Source organism: Micromesistius poutassou (genome assembly GCF_964030765.1).
Source record: "Micromesistius poutassou genome assembly, chromosome: 5".
In the NCBI taxonomy this organism is placed as follows: domain Eukaryota; kingdom Metazoa; phylum Chordata; class Actinopteri; order Gadiformes; family Gadidae; genus Micromesistius; species Micromesistius poutassou.
The window spans coordinates 8,300,068-8,322,346 of NC_140275.1; the positions used below are offsets into that span (position 1 = coordinate 8,300,068).

The 22,279-nt window shown below is 42.5% G+C and overlaps 1 protein-coding gene across 1 annotated transcript; it reads right to left on the bottom strand.

The window, feature by feature from the left end:
* Nucleotides 1-863: 863 nt before the first annotated feature.
* Nucleotides 864-22,161, bottom strand: LOC311343131 (flavin reductase (NADPH)-like). Its single transcript, XM_084467993.1, has 5 exons — nt 21,947-22,161; nt 20,293-20,435; nt 3,131-3,332; nt 2,396-2,560; nt 864-1,734 (listed from the first exon to the last, which is right to left on the bottom strand). The coding sequence occupies exons 2-5, from the start codon at nt 20,425-20,427 to the stop codon at nt 1,589-1,591; spliced, it is 648 nt and encodes a 215-aa protein (XP_084324119.1). The 5' UTR covers nt 20,428-20,435; nt 21,947-22,161; the 3' UTR covers nt 864-1,588.
* Nucleotides 22,162-22,279: the final 118 nt, after the last annotated feature.

The window sequence follows — 22,279 nt, forward strand, 5'->3', positions numbered from 1 at the left end:
TGTGTGATATTATTCCATACGCATTGTGATGATCTGGTTACATTTTAAAGTAATGATAGAAAGGTTGTTAATGCAAAGTCCGCTAGCAGGTGTCCATGCGGTTAATGTAGCCTGGGTAATACAATGTAGATATTTTACTTTGCTTGTGCAGATGCTGCATATCCAGTCCACCTTTGCCTGAAGGCATGTTTTTCTTTTCTTTTTCAAAGGTATGTTGTTCCAAATATAAAATGTAAATAAGTTATGAGGATTATTAAGATAATAATATCTCTCCTATTTCTGTGCTTTTTGTATTATTGCATTAATGTCAAATGGATCAGAGAAGTTGCATGCTCTGCATCGGATGCTGCATATCCAGTCCACCTTTGCCTGAAGGCATGTTTTTCTTTTCTTTTTCAAAGGAATAAACCCAATATATTCCTAAGACGTTTCTCAATCTCTGACTGCCTTACAACCGTTACATGTGGTTAGCCGTTACAAGCCGTTTTGGAAATCTGCCCCTTATGACATCATAAGGGGCAGAAAGTGGGCGTGTCCACCTAGACGTGTGCTGATAGGTCAGTCTACCAGCCTACCCGGTGGACTGGAGCAGACGTTGCTCATCTGTCCGTCACACATCTAGGTGGACACCTGTGATGTCATAAGGGACAGATTTCCAAAACGGATTGTAACGGCTGATCACACCACACCTGGTGGCATGTCATGGCACCTTTAACGGAAATATAGATTTCATTTATACATTTATATATACATATATAATTGTTTGTTTCTATTGATGAAAGGAAAAATTATAAAAAAAACTGAGTGCTTCATTACTTCTGCCCAGGAGATGAACAAAATGTGATGAGGACAAAAAGAAAGTCGTAAAGGTTTTTTATTATTATATATGTATTAATTTATTAATTGTGTTGTTGTCCTTTTTATGATCGACCAGATTGAGCTCCCAAGAACATCTGGACCCCGGCTCTCTGTTGCTGAGTGTTCCATGTTGAGTTTGGACAAAACGCACAAATGGATTTACAGAGCAGCCACAGGTACTGAGCCTTTGGTCACAGCGGACGTTTGAGGGGAAGAGGTCATACATCATCTGGAGTTCTATGTGTACATGCAAGGTAATGGGTGTTGGTTATTAAGGTTATGAATCATTCATCTACTCCTCAATGTCTTGTGTTACAGCACTCTAGAGATCACGTCCTTCCTTATAATGTGGACATTTTGGACAGAATGTGTTTGGTTAAACTTTATTGGTATTGTTGTTCCATGCATACCGGATGACAATATGAGTACAAGGTGACTGGAGGCGGAGGTGTCGATGGTCTGACATCGCCCTCTACTGGTACAAAGTAAGTAAGAGTCACAAGTCGTAATCGTCATTGACAAACACAATTAAAGGCATTGATATTTAAGCATTGCATTAAACCATCATGAATGTATATCATTTATCATTTAGAAATTAATACAAAAGATATAGAAAGGTATAAAACCTAAGATGTATAAAACCTAAGGATATCCAACAGCTTGTTGGTGTCAATGGCGCCGTTGGCCCAGCACCGCGTCCCACGCGCCGCCGTCAGGCAGGAAGCGGGCGTCACTTAGTGTGCATAGCCACGCCCTTCTTCACCCAGGCGTCGGCGTCCAGCTGGGAGAGCAGGAAGCGAGCCACGTCCCCCCGGGCCACCTGGTTACCGATGGCGCCCGGAACCGAGTAGCCCTCATGGGTCAGGAAGGCCTTCTCTGTGGAGGAGAGACTCAGGATGTCTTAAGGGGACCAGGGGCCACTAAAGTAAGGGGACCAGGGGCCACTAAGATAAGGGGACCAGGGGCCCATTAAGGTAAGGGGACCAGGGGCCACTAAAGTAAGGGGACCAGGGGCCACTAAGGTAAGGGGACCAGGGGCCACTAAGGTAAGGGGACCAGGGGCCAATAAGGTAAGGGGGCCAGTAAGGTAGATAGATATATAGATCTATATCTATAGATCTATAGATATCTAGATATATAGATCTGTAGATATAGATCTAGATACCTATAGATATCTATATCTATATCTATAGATCTATAGATATCTAGATCTATAGATCTATAGATCTAGATCTGTAGATATCTAGATCTATAGATCTAGATCTGTAGATATCGATATCTATAGATCTAGATACCTACATATATATCTATAGATCTATCTATAGATCTATAGATATCTATATCTATAGATATAGATACCTATAGATATCTATAGATCTATAGATCTCTATAGATCTAGATCTATATATATCTAGATCTATAGATCTCTAGAGCTATAGATCTAGATCTATAGCTCTCTAGAGATCTATAGATCTCTATAGATCTAGATCTATAGATCTCTAGACTATAGATCTAGATGTAGACAGTTCTCTGGTACCTGAGGCGGGCAGGTTCTGCAGGCCGGGTGGACGGACCACGGTCCAGTCCACGTCGTGGACCCCCTGCAGGGCCGTCTCCATGTGGAACATGTCCGTCAGAACGGAGCGGATCAGAGGCAGCAGGAGCCATCGGATCATCAGGGGAGCACCGGCCCCGGAGTCAGCTGGAGAGACACACACACAAACACACAGACAGACAGACAGACAGACAGACAGACAGACAGACAGACAGACAGACAGACAGACAGACAGACAGACACAGGCACACAGACACAGACACACAGACACACAGACAGACAGGCAGACAGACAGACAGACACACACAGACAGAGAGACAGACAGACAGACAGACAGACAGACAGACAGACACCTTAGAGAGGACACAGTGAACCTCAACACGACAGACCATGGGTGTAGCAGGTCGTCATGGCGACAGTAAACACTCACGCTGGGTGTAGCAGGTCGTCATGGCGACAGTAAACACTCACGCTGGGTGTAGCAGGTCGTCATGGCGACAGTAAACACTCACGCTGGGTGTAGCAGGTCGTCATGGTGACAGTAAACACTCACGCTGGGTGTAGCAGGTCGTCATGGCGACAATAACCACTCACGCTGGGTGTAGCAGGTCGTCATGGCGACAGTAAACACTCACGCTGGGTGTAGCAGGTCGTCATGGCGACAGTAACCACTCACGCTGGGTATAGCAGGTCGTCATGGCGACAGTAAACACTCACGCTGGGTGTACCAGGACGTCATGACGATGAAGCGTGTGACGCGGGCGCTCCGCAGGGCGCTGAGCACGGCGCCCAGGGAGCGGCTGTAGCCCGTCACCCCCCCCCACAGGGAGAGGGGGAAGCCCAGGCAGGAGACCACGGCGTCCTGGTCCTGGAAGGGGCTCTGCAGGCTGTCTGCAGAGAACACGTCCGCCTGCACCACCTGGGGGGGGGGGCGTTATATATTATAATATATTATAATATATATTATAATATATTTAAGCAATAGATCACGACAGGCCGTGGTATACGCTCATTATACCACAGTTAAGGGGCGTTGTCCGTCCCGACGTGCAGCGGAGGGGCGGCGACCCCCTTCACTGTGGTATAATGACCGTATATCACTGACTGAAGTGATCTATTGCTTTTATAAAACAGTTACGTAAATATGGCGAAATTAAAGTCATAGACACCCTCAATTTTGAAAAAGCGAGAAAGTCGCAAAAGCATTTTTTTTAACGAATACAGAAAAGTAGTCCCTCCTGGCTGCCGGCAAAGTGTACGGCGGTTGCTATGCAACACACTAGCGTCCTTCAGAGAGAAGGCTAGAGACGGTAGCTTGGTTCGCCGGCAATTTAGCAATTTAGAAGGCTAAATTGCCGGCGACCGTGTGCCTATTGCTTTACAGGCTTTTTTTAGGCTTCAGTGAACTATGCTATCGCTTTTATATATAAATAAACAACTGTTCAAGTTAGGCGCGGAGTGATACTGGACTCTGTAAACTGAACGGGCGTCATAGCTGTGTGTATACGCTCAATATACAACGGTTGGGAACCAATCAGATCGCTTGATTTAGGCCCCCCGTTTTATAAATTACAATATATAATAATTAGGGGTCCTACGGAATCCGTAGGAAACCTATTGTATTCGTTAGTATTATTAGGGGTCCTACGGAATCCGTAGGAAACCTATTGTATTCGTTAGTATTATTAGGGGTCCTACGGAATCCGTAGGAAACCTATTGTATTCGTTAGTATTATTATTATTAGGGGTCCTACGGAATCCGTAGGAAACCTATTGTATTCGTTAGTATTATTAGGGGTCCTACGGAATCCGTAGGAAACCTATTGTATTCGTTAGTATTATTAGGGGTCCTACGGAATCCGTAGGAAACCTATTGTATTCGTTAGTATTATTATTATTATTATTATTAGGGGTCCTACGGAATCCGTAGGAAACCTATTGTATTCGTTAGTATTATTAGGGGTCCTACGGAATCCGTAGGAAACCTATTGTATTCGTTAGTATTATTATTATTATTAGGGGTCCTACGGAATCCGTAGGAAACCTATTGTATTCGTTAGTATTATTATTATTATTAGGGGTCCTACGGAATCCGTAGGAAACCTATTGTATTCGTTAGTATTATTATTATTAGGGGTCCTACGGAATCCGTAGGAAACCTATTGTATTCGTTAGTATTATTAGGGGTCCTACGGAATCTCCGTAGGAAACCTATTGTATTCGTTAGTATTATTAGGGGTCCTACGGAATCCGTAGGAAACCTATTGTATTCGTTAGTATTATTAGGGGTCCTACGGAATCCGTAGGAAACCTATTGTATTCGTTAGTATTATTATTAGGGGTCCTACGGAATCCGTAGGAAACCTATTGTATTCGTTAGTATTATTAGGGGTCCTACGGAATCCGTAGGAAACCTATTGTATTCGTTAGTATTATTAGGGGTCCTACGGAATCCGTAGGAAACCTATTGTATTCGTTAGTATTATTATTATTAGGGGTCCTACGGAATCCGTAGGAAACCTATTGTATTCGTTAGTATTATTAGGGGTCCTACGGAATCTCCGTAGGAAACCTATTGTATTCGTTAGTATTATTAGGGGTCCTACGGAATCCGTAGGAAACCTATTGTATTCGTTAGTATTATTAGGGGTCCTACGGAATCCGTAGGAAACCTATTGTATTCGTTAGTATTATTAGGGGTCCTACGGAATCTCCGTAGGAAACCTATTGTATTCGTTAGTATTATTAGGGGTCCTACGGAATCCGTAGGAAACCTATTGTATTCGTTAGTATTATTAGGGGTCCTACGGAATCCGTAGGAAACCTATTGTATTCGTTAGTATTATTAGGGGTCCTACGGAATCCGTAGGAAACCTATTGTATTCGTTAGTATTATTATTAGGGGTCCTACGGAATCCGTAGGAAACCTATTGTATTCGTTAGTATTATTATTATTAGGGGTCCTACGGAATCCGTAGGAAACCTATTGTATTCGTTAGTATTATTATTATTATTAGGGGTCCTACGGAATCCGTAGGAAACCTATTGTATTCGTTAGTATTATTATTATTATTATTATTATTAGGGGTCCTACGGAATCCGTAGGAAACCTATTGTATTCGTTAGTATTATTATTATTAGGGGTCCTACGGAATCTCCGTAGGAAACCTATTGTATTCGTTAGTATTATTATTAGGGGTCCTACGGAATCCGTAGGAAACCTATTGTATTCGTTAGTATTATTATTATTATTATTAGGGGTCCTACGGAATCCGTAGGAAACCTATTGTATTCGTTAGTATTATTATTATTATTTTTATTCTGACTTTTTGGCTCCAAAAGTTATAAAAATTGGCAGGCTTGTAGAACTCATAAAGTTAGTAAAGGAATCAAAAGATGGTCCAGAATAACACATAGGTGGCGCTATAACAAGGCCTTGAAGTTCAGGACTTCAACAGGCTGCCATTACCACTAGGAAGGTAAAATTTGTATGAAACTTGGTATACATGCACCATTTGTCATGATGAACAACTTTCACATTGCAACCCATATGGTCAGACCATTGGGATATAGTGCAGTGACCACAACTTGACCAAACACCCACACATTAACTCCTTTGGTGCTGAAAGTGGGAAAAGCTCCAAACTTGCCACACATGTACCAGGTCACTGTGGGACCATAGGGTGATCAAATAATAGCAATAAGGCAAAAGATGGCAGAGATATGTATTTTAAAGTGAAATACATGCATATGTATACAGCTCTACAACATGTTTAAACAGCTCCAACATTGCATCCAAAAGACCTAGGCCCAGCTGTTGAATGTGGCTATTAAGAGGAGATTCCATAGTATACCCATGCCAAATTTGAAGACTATATCTGAAAAAACAACCAAAAAACATTAGTTTGAAGTTCTCCCTTCTGAACCATGGCCTCTCTACAATGCAGGCTGGGCCTTAAAGGGGTACACACGTTATTTCGCAAACATCTGTTTGACAGTGGATTTTGACACAGTAGGCTTTAGAAACATGGTTGGTGATTGTTTTGATATGTTAACTGCCGGAAAACCAGTTTTTAAGGCATACCAATGCATATTACCATACCAACCAAGCTCACCATACCTCCACATAGGAAAGACTTATATTTCTCAAAATATACTCCAATCTGCCCTTGGCAGTCTACAGTCATACTGTCGGTCATACCGTCATACTGTCATATTGTCGTTCATACAGTCATACGGTCATACTGTCATACTTTCGTTCATACAGTCATACTGTCGGTTATACAGTCATACTGTTGGTCATACTGTCTGTCATACTGTCATACTGTCTGTCATACAGTTGGTCATACTATTATACTGTCGGTCATACGGTCATGTGAGAATGTGAAAATCCCTTCTCACTGTCTCTCCCCTCACATCATATTTAATGTGGTATTTGGACTTCCGGAGCACTAGGGGGCAGAAGGTTAACCCCGCCTTGGCCAGGGAAGTTCCCCTTATTATTGGTATGGCCCAATCAGTCCACCTGGGACTTATTGGCTTATATAAGGGGAGTCTCATTTTGTGGTAGAGGGGGAAGGTGTTGGCTTGACAAGAGGCCAGTACTAGAGCACATGGCATATGTGGCTGATGGCTAGGCTGATGGCTAGGCTGATGGCTAGGCTGATGGCTAGGCTGATGGCTAGGCTGATGGCTAGGCTGATGGCTGTTATACCGTAGGACCCCGTTATTGTTGCTGGCAACTATATTTATTATTATTATTATTATTTTTATCCTGACTTTTTGGCTCCAAAAGTTATAAAAATTGGCAGGCTTGTAGAACTCGTAAAGTTAGTAAAGGAATCAAAAGATGGTCCAGAATAACACATAGGTGGCGCTATAATAAGGCCTTGAAGTTCAGGACTTCAACAGGCTGCCATTACCACTAGGAAGGTGCAATTTGTATGAAACTTGGTATACATGCACCATTTCTCATGATGAACAACTTTCACATTGCAACCCATATGGTCAGACCATTGGGATATAGTGCAGTGACCACAACTTGACCAAACACTCACACATTAACTGCTTTTGTGGTGAAAGTGGGAAAAGCTCCAAACTTGGCACACATGTACCAGGTCACTGTGGGACTATAGGCTGATTAAATAATAGCAATAAGGCAAAAGACGGCAGAGATATGCATTTTAAAGTGAAATACATGCACATGTATACAGCTCTACAACACGTTTAAACAGCTCCAACATTGAATCCAAAACACGTAGGCTCAGCTGTTGAATGTGGCTATTAAGAGGAGATTCCATAGTATACCCATGCCAAATTTGAAGACTATATCTGAAAAAACAATCAAAAAACATTCGTTTGAAGTTCTCCCTTCTGAACCATGGCCTCACTACAATGCAGGATGGGCCTTAAAGGGGTACACACGTTATTTTGCAAACATCCGTTTGACAGTGGATTTTGACACAGTAGGCTTTAGTAACATGGTTGGTGATTGTTTTGATATGTTAACTGCCGGAAAACCAGTTTTTAAGGCATACCAATGCATATTACCATACCAACCAAGCTCACCATACCTCCACATAGGAAAGACTTATATTTCTCAAAATATACTCCAATCTGCCCTTGGCAGTCTACAGTCATACTGTCGGTCATACTGTCATATTGTCGTTCATACAGTCATACGGTCATACTGTCATACTTTTGTTCATACAGTCATACGGTCATACTGTCAGTTATACAGTCATACTGTTGGTCATACTGTCATACAGTCATACTGTCATACTGTCATACTGTCGTCATAGTATTGGTCGTACTGTCATACTGTCGGTAATACAGTTGGTCATACAGTCATACAGTTGGTCATACAGTCATACAGTTGGTCATACTGTCATACTGTCTGTCATACTGTCATGTGAGTGTCAAAATCTCTTCTCACTGTCTCTCCCCTCACATCATATTTAATGTGGTATTTGGACTTCCGGAGCACTAGGGGGCAGAAGGTTAACCCCGCCTTGGCCAGGGAAGTTCCCCTTATTATTGGTATGGCCCAATCAGTCCACCTGGGACTCATTGGCTTATATAAGGGGAGTCTCATTTTGTGGTAGGTGCTTGCTTGACAAGAGGCCAGTACTAGAGCACATGGTATATGTGGCAGCTAGGCTGATGGCTAGGCTGATGGCTAGGCTGATGGCTAGGCTGATGGCTAGGCTGATGGCTAGGCTGATGGCTAGGCTGATGGCTAGGCTGATGGCTAGGCTGATGGCTAGGCTGATGGCTAGGCTGATGGCTAGGCTGATGGCTAGTCTGGTGGCTAGTCTGGTGGCTAGTCTGGTGGCTGTTATACCGTAGGACCCCGTTATTGTTGCTGGCAACTATATTTATTATTATTATTATTATTTTTATCCTGACTTTTTGGCTCCAAAAGTTATAAAAATTGGCAGGGTTGTAGAACTCGTAAAGTTAGTAAAGGAATCAAAAGATGGGCCAGAATAACACATAGGTGGCGCTATAACAAGGCCTTGAAGTTCAGGACTTCAACAGGCTGCCATTACCACTAGGAAGGTGCAATTTGTATGAAACTTGGTATACATGCACCATTTCTCATGATGAACAACTTTCACATTGCAACCCATATGGTCAGACCATTGGGATATAGTGCAGTGACCACAACTTGACCAAACACTCACACATTAACTGCTTTTGTGGTGAAAGTGGGAAAAGCTCCAAACTTGGCACACATGTACCAGGTCACTGTGGGACTATAGGCTGATTAAATAATAGCAATAAGGCAAAAGACGGCAGAGATATGCATTTTAAAGTGAAATACATGCACATGTATACAGCTCTACAACACGTTTAAACAGCTCCAACATTGAATCCAAAACACGTAGGCTCAGCTGTTGAATGTGGCTATTAAGAGGAGATTCCATAGTATACCCATGCCAAATTTGAAGACTATATCTGAAAAAACAATCAAAAAACATTCGTTTGAAGTTCTCCCTTCTGAACCATGGCCTCTCTACAATGCAGGATGGGCCTTAAAGGGGTACACACGTTATTTCGCAAACATCCGTTTGACAGTGGATTTTGACACCGTAGGCTTTAGTAACATGATTGTTTTGATATGTTAACTGCCGGAAAACCAGTTTTTAAGGCATACCAATGCATATTAACATACCAACCAAGCTCACCATACCTCCACATAGGAAAGACTTATATTTCTCAAAATATACTCCAACCTGCCCTTGGCAGTCTATGGTCATACTGTCGGTCATACTGTCATACTGTCATATTGTCGTTCATACAGTCGTTCATACAGTCATACGGTCATACTGTCATACTTTCGTTCATACAGTCATACGGTCATACTGTCATTCATACAGTCATACTGTCAGTTATACAATCATACTGTCTGTCATACAGTCATACTGTCTGTCATACTGTCGGTCATACTGTCAAACTGTCATATTGTCGTTCATACAGTCATACGGTCATACTGTCAGTTATACAGTCATACTGTTGGTCATACTGTCATACTGTCTGTCATACTGTCATACTGTCGGTCATAGTGTTGGTCGTACTGTCATACTGTCGGTCATACAGTTGGTCATACAGTCATACAGTTGGTCATACTGTCATACTGTCGGTCATACGGTCATGTGAGAATGTGAAAATCCCTTCTCACTGTCTCTCCCCTCACATCATATTTAATGTGGTATTTGGACTTCCGGAGCACTAGGGGGCAGAAGGTTAACCCTGCCTTGGCCAGGGAAGTTCCCCTTATTATTGGTATGGCCCAATCAGTCCACCTGGGACTTATTGGCTTATATAAGGGGAGTCTCATTTTGTGGTAGAGGGGGAAGGTGCTGGCTTGACAAGAGGCCAGTACTAGAGCACATGGTATATGTGGCGGCTAGGCTGATGGCTAGGCTGATGGCTAGGCTGATGGCTAGGCTGATGGCTAGGCTGATGGCTAGGCTGATGGCTAGGCTGATGGCTAGGCTGATGGCTAGGCTGATGGCTAGGCTGATGGCTAGGCTGATGGCTAGGCTGATGGCTGTTATACCGTAGGACCCCGTTATTGTTGCTGGCAACTATATTTAGGGGTCCTACGGAATCCGTAGGAAACCTATTGTATTCGTTAGTATTATTATTATTATTATTATTTTTATCCTGACTTTTTGGCTCCAAAAGTTATAAAAATTGGCAGGCTTGTAGAACTCATAAAGTTAGTAAAGGAATCAAAAGATGGTCCAGAATAACACATAGGTGGCGCTATAACAAGGCCTTGAAGTTCAGGACTTCAACAGGCTGCCATTACCACTAGGAAGGTACAATTTGTATGAAACTTGGTATACATGCACCATTTGTCATGATGAACAACTTTCACATTGCAACCCATATGGTCAGACCATTGGGATATAGTTCAGTGACCACAACTTGACCAAACACCCACACATTAACTCCTTTGGTGCTGAAAGTGAGAAAAGCTCCAAACTTGGCACACATGTACCAGGTCACTGTGGGACTATAGGGTGATCAAATAATAGCAATAAGGCAAAAGATGGCAGAGATATGTATTTTAAAGTGAAATACATGCATATGTATACAGCTCTACAACATGTTTAAACAGCTCCAACATTGCATCCAAAAGACCTAGGCCCAGCTTTTGAATGTGGCTATTAAGAGGAGATTCCATAGTATACCCATGCCAAATTTGAAGACTATATCTGAAAAAACAACCAAAAAACATTAGTTTGAAGTTATCCCTTCTGAACCATGGCCTCACTACAATGCAGGATGGGCCTTAAAGGGGTACACACGTTATTTTGCAAACATCCGTTTGACAGTGGATTTTGACACAGTAGGCTTTAGTAACATGGTTGGTGATTGTTTTGATATGTTAACTGCCGGAAAACCAGTTTTTAAGGCACCATACCTCCACATAGGAAAGACTTATATTTCTCAAAATATACTCCAATCTGCCCTTGGCAGTCTACGGTCATACTGTCGGTCATACTGTCAAACTGTCATATTGTCGTTCATACAGTCATACTGTCATACTTTTGTTCATACAGTCATACGGTCATACTGTCAGTTATACAGTCATACTGTTGGTCATACTGTCATACAGTCATACTGTCTGTCATACTGTCGGTCATAGTGTTGGTCGTACTGTCATACTGTCGGTCATACAGTTGGTCATACAGTCATACAGTTGGTCATACTGTCATACAGTTGGTCATACTGTCATACTGTCTGTCATACTGTCATGTGAGAATGTCAAAATCTCTTCTCACTGTCTCTCCCCTCACATCATATTTAATGTGGTATTTGGACTTCCGGAGCACTAGGGGGCAGAAGGTTAACCCCGCCTTGGCCAGGGAAGTTCCCCTTATTATTGGTATGGCCCAATCAGTCCACCTGGGACTCATTGGCTTATATAAGGGGAGTCTCATTTTGTGGCAGGTGCTTGCTTGACAAGAGGCCAGTACTAGAGCACATGGTATATGTGGCGGCTAGGCTGATGGCTAGGCTGATGGCTAGGCTGATGGCTAGGCTGATGGCTAGGCTGATGGCTAGGCTGATGGCTAGGCTGATGGCTAGGCTGATGGCTAGGCTGATGGCTAGGCTGATGGCTGTTATACCGTAGGACCCCGTTATTGTTGCTGGCAACTATATTTATTATTATTATTATTATTTTTATCCTGACTTTTTGGCTCCAAAAGTTATAAAAATTGGCAGGCTTGTAGAACTCGTAAAGTTAGTAAAGGAATCAAAAGATGGTCCAGAATAACACATAGGTGGCGCTATAATAAGGCCTTGAAGTTCAGGACTTCAACAGGCTGCCATTACCACTAGGAAGGTGCAATTTGTATGAAACTTGGTATACATGCACCATTTCTCATGATGAACAACTTTCCCATTGCAACCCATATGGTCAGACCATTGGGATATAGTGCAGTGACCACAACTTGACCAAACACTCACACATTAACTGCTTTTGTGGTGAAAGTGGGAAAAGCTCCAAACTTGGCACACATGTACCAGGTCACTGTGGGACTATAGGCTGATTAAATAATAGCAATAAGGCAAAAGACGGCAGAGATATGCATTTTAAAGTGAAATACATGCACATGTATACAGCTCTACAACACGTTTAAACAGCTCCAACATTGAATCCAAAACACGTAGGCTCAGCTGTTGAATGTGGCTATTAAGAGGAGATTCCATAGTATACCCATGCCAAATTTGAAGACTATATCTGAAAAAACAATCAAAAAACATTCGTTTGAAGTTCTCCCTTCTGAACCATGGCCTCACTACAATGCAGGATGGGCCTTAAAGGGGTACACACGTTATTTTGCAAACATCCGTTTGACAGTGGATTTTGACACAGTAGGCTTTAGTAACATGGTTGGTGATTGTTTTGATATGTTAACTGCCGGAAAACCAGTTTTTAAGGCACCATACCTCCACATAGGAAAGACTTATATTTCTCAAAATATACTCCAATCTGCCCTTGGCAGTCTACGGTCATACTGTCGGTCATACTGTCAAACTGTCATATTGTCGTTCATACAGTCATACAGTCATACTTTTGTTCATACAGTCATACGGTCATACTGTCAGTTATACAGTCATACTGTTGGTCATACTGTCATACTGTCTGTCATACTGTCATACTGTCGGTCATAGTGTTGGTCGTACTGTCATACTGTCGGTCATACAGTTGGTCATACAGTCATACAGTTGGTCATACAGTCATACAGTTGGTCATACTGTCATACAGTTGGTCATACTGTCATACTGTCTGTCATACTGTCATGTGAGTGTCAAAATCTCTTCTCACTGTCTCTCCCCTCACATCATATTTAATGTGGTATTTGGACTTCCGGAGCACTAGGGGGCAGAAGGTTAACCCCGCCTTGGCCAGGGAAGTTCCCCTTATTATTGGTATGGCCCAATCAGTCCACCTGGGACTCATTGGCTTATATAAGGGGAGTCTCATTTTGTGGCAGGTGCTTGCTTGACAAGAGGCCAGTACTAGAGCACATGGTATATGTGGCGGCTAGGCTGATGGCTAGGCTGATGGCTAGGCTGATGGCTAGGCTGATGGCTAGGCTGATGGCTAGGCTGATGGCTAGGCTGATGGCTAGGCTGGTGGCTGTCATACCGTAGGACCCCGTTATTGTTGCTGGCAACTATATTTATTATTATTTTTATTCTGACTTTTTGGCTCCAAAAGTTATAAAAATTGGCAGGCTTGTAGAACTCATAAAGTTAGTAAAGGAATCAAAAGATGGTCCAGAATAACACATAGGTGGCGCTATAACAAGGCCTTGAAGTTCAGGACTTCAACAGGCTGCCATTACCACTAGGAAGGTACAATTTGTATGAAACTTGGTATACATGCACCATTTGTCATGATGAACAACTTTCACATTGCAACCCATATGGTCAGACCATTGGGATATAGTGCAGTGACCACAACTTGACCAAACACCCACACATTAACTCCTTTGGTGCTGAAAGTGGGAAAAGCTCCAAACTTGGCACACATGTACCAGGTCACTGTGGGACTATAGGGTGATCAAATAATAGCAATAAGGCAAAAGATGGCAGAGATATGTATTTTAAAGTGAAATACATGCATATGTATACAGCTCTACAACATGTTTAAACAGCTCCAACATTGCATCCAAAAGACCTAGGCCCAGCTGTTGAATGTGGCTATTAAGAGGAGATTCCATAGTATACCCATGCCAAATTTGAAGACTATATCTGAAAAAACAACCAAAAAACATTAGTTTGAAGTTCTCCCTTCTGAACCATGGCCTCTCTACAATGCAGGATGGGCCTTAAAGGGGTACACACGTTATTTCGCAAACATCTGTTTGACAGTGGATTTTGACACAGTAGGCTTTAGAAACATGGTTGGTGATTGTTTTGATATGTTAACTGCCGGAAAACCAGTTTTTAAGGCATACCAATGCATATTACCATACCAACCAAGCTCACCATACCTCCACATAGGAAAGACTTATATTTCTCAAAATATACTCCAATCTGCCCTTGGCAGTCTACAGTCATACTGTCGGTCATACCGTCATACTGTCATATTGTCGTTCATACAGTCATACGGTCATACTGTCATACTTTCGTTCATACAGTCATACTGTCGGTTATACAGTCATACTGTTGGTCATACTGTCTGTCATACTGTCATACTGTCTGTCATACAGTTGGTCATACTATTATACTGTCGGTCATACGGTCATGTGAGAATGTGAAAATCCCTTCTCACTGTCTCTCCCCTCACATCATATTTAATGTGGTATTTGGACTTCCGGAGCACTAGGGGGCAGAAGGTTAACCCCGCCTTGGCCAGGGAAGTTCCCCTTATTATTGGTATGGCCCAATCAGTCCACCTGGGACTTATTGGCTTATATAAGGGGAGTCTCATTTTGTGGTAGAGGGGGAAGGTGTTGGCTTGACAAGAGGCCAGTACTAGAGCACATGGTATATGTGGCTGCGAGGCTGATGGCTAGGCTGATGGCTAGGCTGATGGCTAGGCTGATGGCTAGGCTGATGGCTAGGCTGATGGCTAGGCTGATGGCTAGGCTGGTGGCTGTTATACCGTAGGACCCCGTTATTGTTGCTGGCAACTATATTTATTATTTTTATTCTGACTTTTTGGCTCCAAAAGTTATAAAAATTGGCAGGCTTGTAGAACTCATAAAGTTAGTAAAGGAATCAAAAGATGGTCCAGAATAACACATAGGTGGCGCTATAACAAGGCCTTGAAGTTCAGGACTTCAACAGGCTGCCATTACCACTAGGAAGGTACAATTTGTATGAAACTTGGTATACATGCACCATTTCTCATGATGAACAACTTTCACATTGCAACCCATATGGTCAGACCATTGGGATATAGTGCAGTGACCACAACTTGACCAAACACCCACACATTAACTCCTTTGGTGCTGAAAGTGGGAAAAGCTCCAAACTTGGCACACATGTACCAGGTCACTGTGGGACTATAGGGTGATCAAATAATAGCAATAAGGCAAAAGATGGCAGAGATATGTATTTTAAAGTGAAATACATGCATATGTATACAGCTCTACAACATGTTTAAACAGCTCCAACATTGCATCCAAAAGACCTAGGCCCAGCTTTTGAATGTGGCTATTAAGAGGAGATTCCATAGTATACCCATGCCAAATTTGAAGACTATATCTGAAAAAACAACCAAAAAACATTAGTTTGAAGTTCTCCCTTCTGAACCATGGCCTCTCTACAATGCAGGCTGGGCCTTAAAGGGGTACACACGTTATTTCGCAAACATCTGTTTGACAGTGGATTTTGACACCGTAGGCTTTAGAAACATGGTTGGTGATTGTTTTGATATGTTAACTGCCGGAAAACCAGTTTTTAAGGCATACCAATGCATATTACCATACCAACCAAGCTCACCATACCTCCACATAGGAAAGACTTATATTTCTCAAAATATACTCCAATCTGCCCTTGGCAGTCTACAGTCATACTGTCGGTCATACCGTCATACTGTCATATTGTCGTTCATACAGTCATACGGTCATACTGTCATACTTTCGTTCATACAGTCATACTGTCGGTTATACAGTCATACTGTTGGTCATACTGTCTGTCATACTGTCAGTCATACAGTTGGTCATACTATTATACTGTCGGTCATACGGTCATGTGAGAATGTGAAAATCCCTTCTCACTGTCTCTCCCCTCACATCATATTTAATGTGGTATTTGGACTTCCGGAGCACTAGGGGGCAGAAGGTTAACCCCGCCTTGGCCAGGGAAGTTCCCCTTATTATTGGTATGGCCCAATCAGTCCACCTGGGACTTATTGGCTTATATAAGGGGAGTCTCATTTTGTGGTAGAGGGGGAAGGTGCTGGCTTGACAAGAGGCCAGTACTAGAGCACATGGTATATGTGGCTGCTAGGCTGATGGCTAGGCTGATGGCTAGGCTGATGGCTAGGCTGATGGCTAGGCTGATGGCTAGGCTGATGGCTAGGCTGATGGCTAGGCTGATGGCTAGGCTGATGGCTAGGCTGATGGCTAGGCTGATGGCTAGGCTGATGGCTAGGCTGATGGCTAGGCTGATGGCTAGGCTGATGGCTAGGCTGATGGCTGTTATACCGTAGGACCCCGTTATTGTTGCTGGCAACTATATTTATTAGGGGTCCTACGGAATCCGTAGGAAACCTATTGTATTCGTTAGTATTATTATTATTATTATTATTATTATTATTATTATTATTATTTTTATCCTGACTTTTTGGCTCCAAAAGTTATAAAAATTGGCAGGCTTGTAGAACTCGTAAAGTTAGTAAAGGAATCAAAAGATGGTCCAGAATAACACATAGGTGGCGCTATAATAAGGCCTTGAAGTTCAGGACTTCAACAGGCTGCCATTACCACTAGGAAGGTGCAATTTGTATGAAACTTGGTATACATGCACCATTTCTCATGATGAACAACTTTCACATTGCAACCCATATGGTCAGACCATTGGGATATAGTGCAGTGACCACAACTTGACCAAACACTCACACATTAACTGCTTTTGTGGTGAAAGTGGGAAAAGCTCCAAACTTGGCACACATGTACCAGGTCACTGTGGGACTATAGGCTGATTAAATAATAGCAATAAGGCAAAAGACGGCAGAGATATGCATTTTAAAGTGAAATACATGCACATGTATACAGCTCTACAACACGTTTAAACAGCTCCAACATTGAATCCAAAACACGTAGGCTCAGCTGTTGAATGTGGCTATTAAGAGGAGATTCCATAGTATACCCATGCCAAATTTGAAGACTATATCTGAAAAAACAATCAAAAAACATTCGTTTGAAGTTCTCCCTTCTGAACCATGGCCTCACTACAATGCAGGATGGGCCTTAAAGGGGTACACACGTTATTTTGCAAACATCCGTTTGACAGTGGATTTTGACACAGTAGGCTTTAGTAACATGGTTGGTGATTGTTTTGATATGTAAACTGCCGGAAAACCAGTTTTTAAGGCATACCAATGCATATTACCATACCAACCAAGCTCACCATACCTCCACATAGGAAAGACTTATATTTCTCAAAATATACTCCAATCTGCCCTTGGCAGTCTACAGTCATACTGTCGGTCATACTGTCATATTGTCGTTCATACAGTCATACGGTCATACTGTCATACTTTTGTTCATACAGTCATACGGTCATACTGTCAGTTATACAGTCATACTGTTGGTCATACTGTCATACAGTCATACTGTCATACTGTCATACTGTCGTCATAGTATTGGTCGTACTGTCATACTGTCGGTAATACAGTTGGTCATACAGTCATACAGTTGGTCATACAGTCATACAGTTGGTCATACTGTCATACTGTCTGTCATACTGTCATGTGAGTGTCAAAATCTCTTCTCACTGTCTCTCCCCTCACATCATATTTAATGTGGTATTTGGACTTCCGGAGCACTAGGGGGCAGAAGGTTAACCCCGCCTTGGCCAGGGAAGTTCCCCTTATTATTGGTATGGCCCAATCAGTCCACCTGGGACTTATTGGCTTATATAAGGGGAGTCTCATTTTGTGCCAGAGGGGGAAGGTGTTGGCTTGACAAGAGGCCAGTACTAGAGCACATGGTATATGTGGCGGCTAGGCTGATGGCTAGGCTGATGGCTAGGCTGATGGCTAGGCTGATGGCTAGGCTGATGGCTAGGCTGATGGCTGTTATACCGTAGGACCCCGTTATTGTTGCTGGCAACTATATTTATTAATATTTTTATTCTGACTTTTTGGCTCTAAAAGTTATAAAAATTGGCAGGCTTGTAGAACTCATAAAGTTAGTAAAGGAATCAAAAGATGGTCCAGAATAACACATAGGTGGCGCTATAACAAGGCCTTGAAGTTCAGGACTTCAACAGGCTGCCATTACCACTAGGAAGGTACAATTTGTATGAAACGTGGTATACATGCACCATTTCTCATGATGAACAACTTTCACATTGCAACCCATATGGTCAGACCATTGGGATATAGTGCAGTGACCACAACTTGACCAAACACCCACACATTAACTCCTTTGGTGCTGAAAGTGGGAAAAGCTCCAAACTTGGCACACATGTACCAGGTCACTGTGGGACTATAGGGTGATCAAATAATAGCAATAAGGCAAAAGATGGCAGAGATATGTATTTTAAAGTGAAATACATGCATATGTATACAGCTCTACAACATGTTTAAACAGCTCCAACATTGCATCCAAAAGACCTAGGCCCAGCTGTTGAATGTGGCTATTAAGAGGAGATTCCATAGTATACCCATGCCAAATTTGAAGACTATATCTGAAAAAACAACCAAAAAACATTAGTTTGAAGTTCTCCCTTCTGAACCATGGCCTCTCTACAATGCAGGCTGGGCCTTAAAGGGGTACACACGTTATTTCGCAAACATCTGTTTGACAGTGGATTTTGACACAGTAGGCTTTAGAAACATGGTTGGTGATTGTTTTGATATGTTAACTGCCGGAAAACCAGTTTTTAAGGCATACCAATGCATATTACCATACCAACCAAGCTCACCATACCTCCACATAGGAAAGACTTATATTTCTCAAAATATACTCCAATCTGCCCTTGGCAGTCTACAGTCATACTGTCGGTCATACCGTCATACTGTCATATTGTCGTTCATACAGTCATACGGTCATACTGTCATACTTTCGTTTCGTTCATACAGTCATACTGTCGGTTATACAGTCATACTGTTGGTCATACTGTCTGTCATACTGTCATACTGTCTGTCATACAGTTGGTCATACTATTATACTGTCGGTCATACGGTCATGTGAGAATGTGAAAATCCCTTCTCACTGTCTCTCCCCTCACATCATATTTAATGTGGTATTTGGACTTCCGGAGCACTAGGGGGCAGAAGGTTAACCCCGCCTTGGCCAGGGAAGTTCCCCTTATTATTGGTATGGCCCAATCAGTCCACCTGGGACTTATTGGCTTATATAAGGGGAGTCTCATTTTGTGGTAGAGGGGGAAGGTGTTGGCTTGACAAGAGGCCAGTACTAGAGCACATGGTATATGTGGCTGATGGCTAGGCTGATGGCTAGGCTGATGGCTAGGCTGATGGCTAGGCTGATGGCTAGGCTGGTGGCTAGGCTGGTGGCTAGGCTGGTGGCTAGGCTGGTGGCTAGGCTGGTGGCTAGGCTGGTGGCTAGGCTGGTGGCTAGGCTGGTGGCTAGGCTGGTGGCTAGGCTGGTGGCTAGGCTGGTGGCTGTTATACCGTAGGACCCCGTTATTGTTGCTGGCAACTATATTATGTAATTATATATTACAATATATTATAATTATATATAATTGTAATATATTATAATTATATATAATTATATATAATTATAATATATTGTAATATATTATAATTATATATAATTATATATAATTATAATATATTACATACATGGTATATATAATATACCATGTCCCCTATACATTACATTAAGTTATGACAACCCTGACACCATGTCCCCTATACATTACATTAATTATATATAATTATATATAATTATAATATATTGTAATATATTATAATTATATATTATAATATATTATGATTATATATTAATATATTATAATATATTATAATTATATAGTGACCAGTGAACTGAGGTCTTCTGCAACACATTACATACCAGTAACTAAGGAGAACCTTAAGGTTCTCCTTACCTTGAGGTTCTCTTCAGACCCTTACCTTGAGGTTCTCTTACCTTGAGGTTCTCCTTACCTTGAGGTTCTCCTCACCTTGAGGTTCTCCTTACCTTGAGGTTCTCGTGTGTCTCTGTGATCTTCCCCGGGTTGCGGACCACGGCGGTGACGATGTGGCCGCTCTGCAGGGCCTGCTGGACCAGGTACTGGCCGGTCTGGCCTGAGGCCCCCAGGACCGCGATCTTCATCTCAGAACCTGGAGGTCAGAGGTCAGCGGGGGGGGTCACCACACCTCCTCACACCTGGCCTCCACGATGGTGGAACACTTTCAAACTCGGACAAAGACTTTGATTCTGGCTTGTGTTCCAGTCTCATGTTCTATCAATGTTTATGAACATTAATGAATCACTTTATGAATGGGTGAATGAATAACTTTCTAACTCATATTTGTAACAAGGCTTAGAAAAGCTCTTCTCTCTCACCAAAAGGTCGGCTCCAAATAGTTTCTTAACTAGCAGTTTAAGGGGGTGGGGCGGGGGGGGGGGGGGGAACTGAAGCCTGAATCTCACTTCAAAAGCCCCGGATCTTTTTTAAGCTTTTGAAGTTATGACAACCCTGACACCATGTCCCCTATACATTACATTAAGTTATGACGACCCTGACACCATGTCCCCTATACATTACATTAAGTTATGACAACCCTGACACCTTGTCCCCTATACATTACATTAAGTTATGACAACCCTGACACCATGTCCCCTATACATTATATTAAGTTATGACAACCCTGACACCATGTCCCCTATACATTACATTAAGTTATGACAACCCTGACACCATGTCCCCTATACATTACATTAAGTTATGACAACCCTGACACCATGTCCCTATACATTACATTAAGCCTTATTACTGGGCAAAGTGTCAACATCAACACGCCACTGTGGGCATACCTTCTAAAATACAAAAAAGCAAACAAACAAACAAACAAACAATCCATCTCTGCAATCCTACTTTGAATTTACTGAAAGTTAGTCTCAAATTTGCCATTGTAAAAAAAAATCTCTAGAAGTCAATAGTTAAGTGGTTATTCTTTCTTTCCATTAAATAGTATTGTCTTGAGCAGGCCCTGCAACTGAAAATGTAGGCTATGAATTAGAAGGGATTTAGGATTTGCCAGTGTCCAGCAGGTCACCCTGAAATGGACTAGAATGCAGGAAATCGCATCTCAGAAATTCAACATTTTCTGGGGGAGGACCCCCGGACCCCCCTCAGGTCCCGGATGTACACAGAGTCTGGCTCCGCCCCTGGGTCTGAGCAGAGTGGACCTACAGGTCATACAGCCGTAGGACCTGGTCAGATGAACCAACCCTACTAACCCTCCATCACACTGGGATACAGCGTGACGTGACATAATGATGGCAGTAATAAGTATTATAGTAGAATAGATAATACGCACAAGGATCTCCAGTGAATAACCGCGGTGAGGCTGTGAGCTTACTATCGACACAACACAAGGAAAGGTCAAATCCAAGAACACTTTTTGACGGACAAGAACACTGTACGTCACGGGATTTCGCATGCGCGTCCTATACCGCATTCCACCCGAACGGCGTTAATTTCAACGTTTCGTCCTCACGTTTACAGCTGTCTCAAAACAATAACGTCGTGTTATCGTTCATTATAACTCAGATCACCTATGATCATGATTCCTTTGGTTTGCCTACCATATGATTTAAAGATGTTAGAGATATTACAGAAACAAACCTCTGGCCGCTGGTGGTAGTCTGACAAGAGTCTCTTCTGTTTTCAGCCGTCAGTGACGCGCTGCCTCTCCCGCACACCAGGGGGCGTCGCGAACCCGCACTATATCCCATAATATATGATCCATTATAGAACTAGCACATGTCAACAACCGCAATGTCCACAAATAAAAAGCGTTAGTAGGAATATAAATACAATATATAAGTTACACGTTTATGAAACAAGTGATCAATACAGGAAGTGTATTTTTTAAATGTTCAATCGGAGCCAAAGTCCACAACCCAGATAACAAACACTAACACGCACACACACACACACGCACGCACGCACGCACAC

What these genes read in the sequence shown, in the direction of transcription:
- LOC311343131 (XM_084467993.1), bottom strand. Translation starts at nt 20,427, where the DNA reads ATGAAGATCGCGGTCCTGGGGGCCTCAGGCCAGACCGGCCAGTACCTG. An exon ending in AGACACACGAGAACCTCAAG is followed by an intron (nt 3,333 to 20,292) that starts GTAAGGAGAACC and finishes CCCCCCCCCCAG; the next exon opens with GTGGTGCAGGCGGACGTGTT. An exon ending in GACGTCCTGGTACACCCAGC is followed by an intron (nt 2,561 to 3,130) that starts GTGAGTGTTTAC and finishes GTGTCTCTCCAG; the next exon opens with CTGACTCCGGGGCCGGTGCT.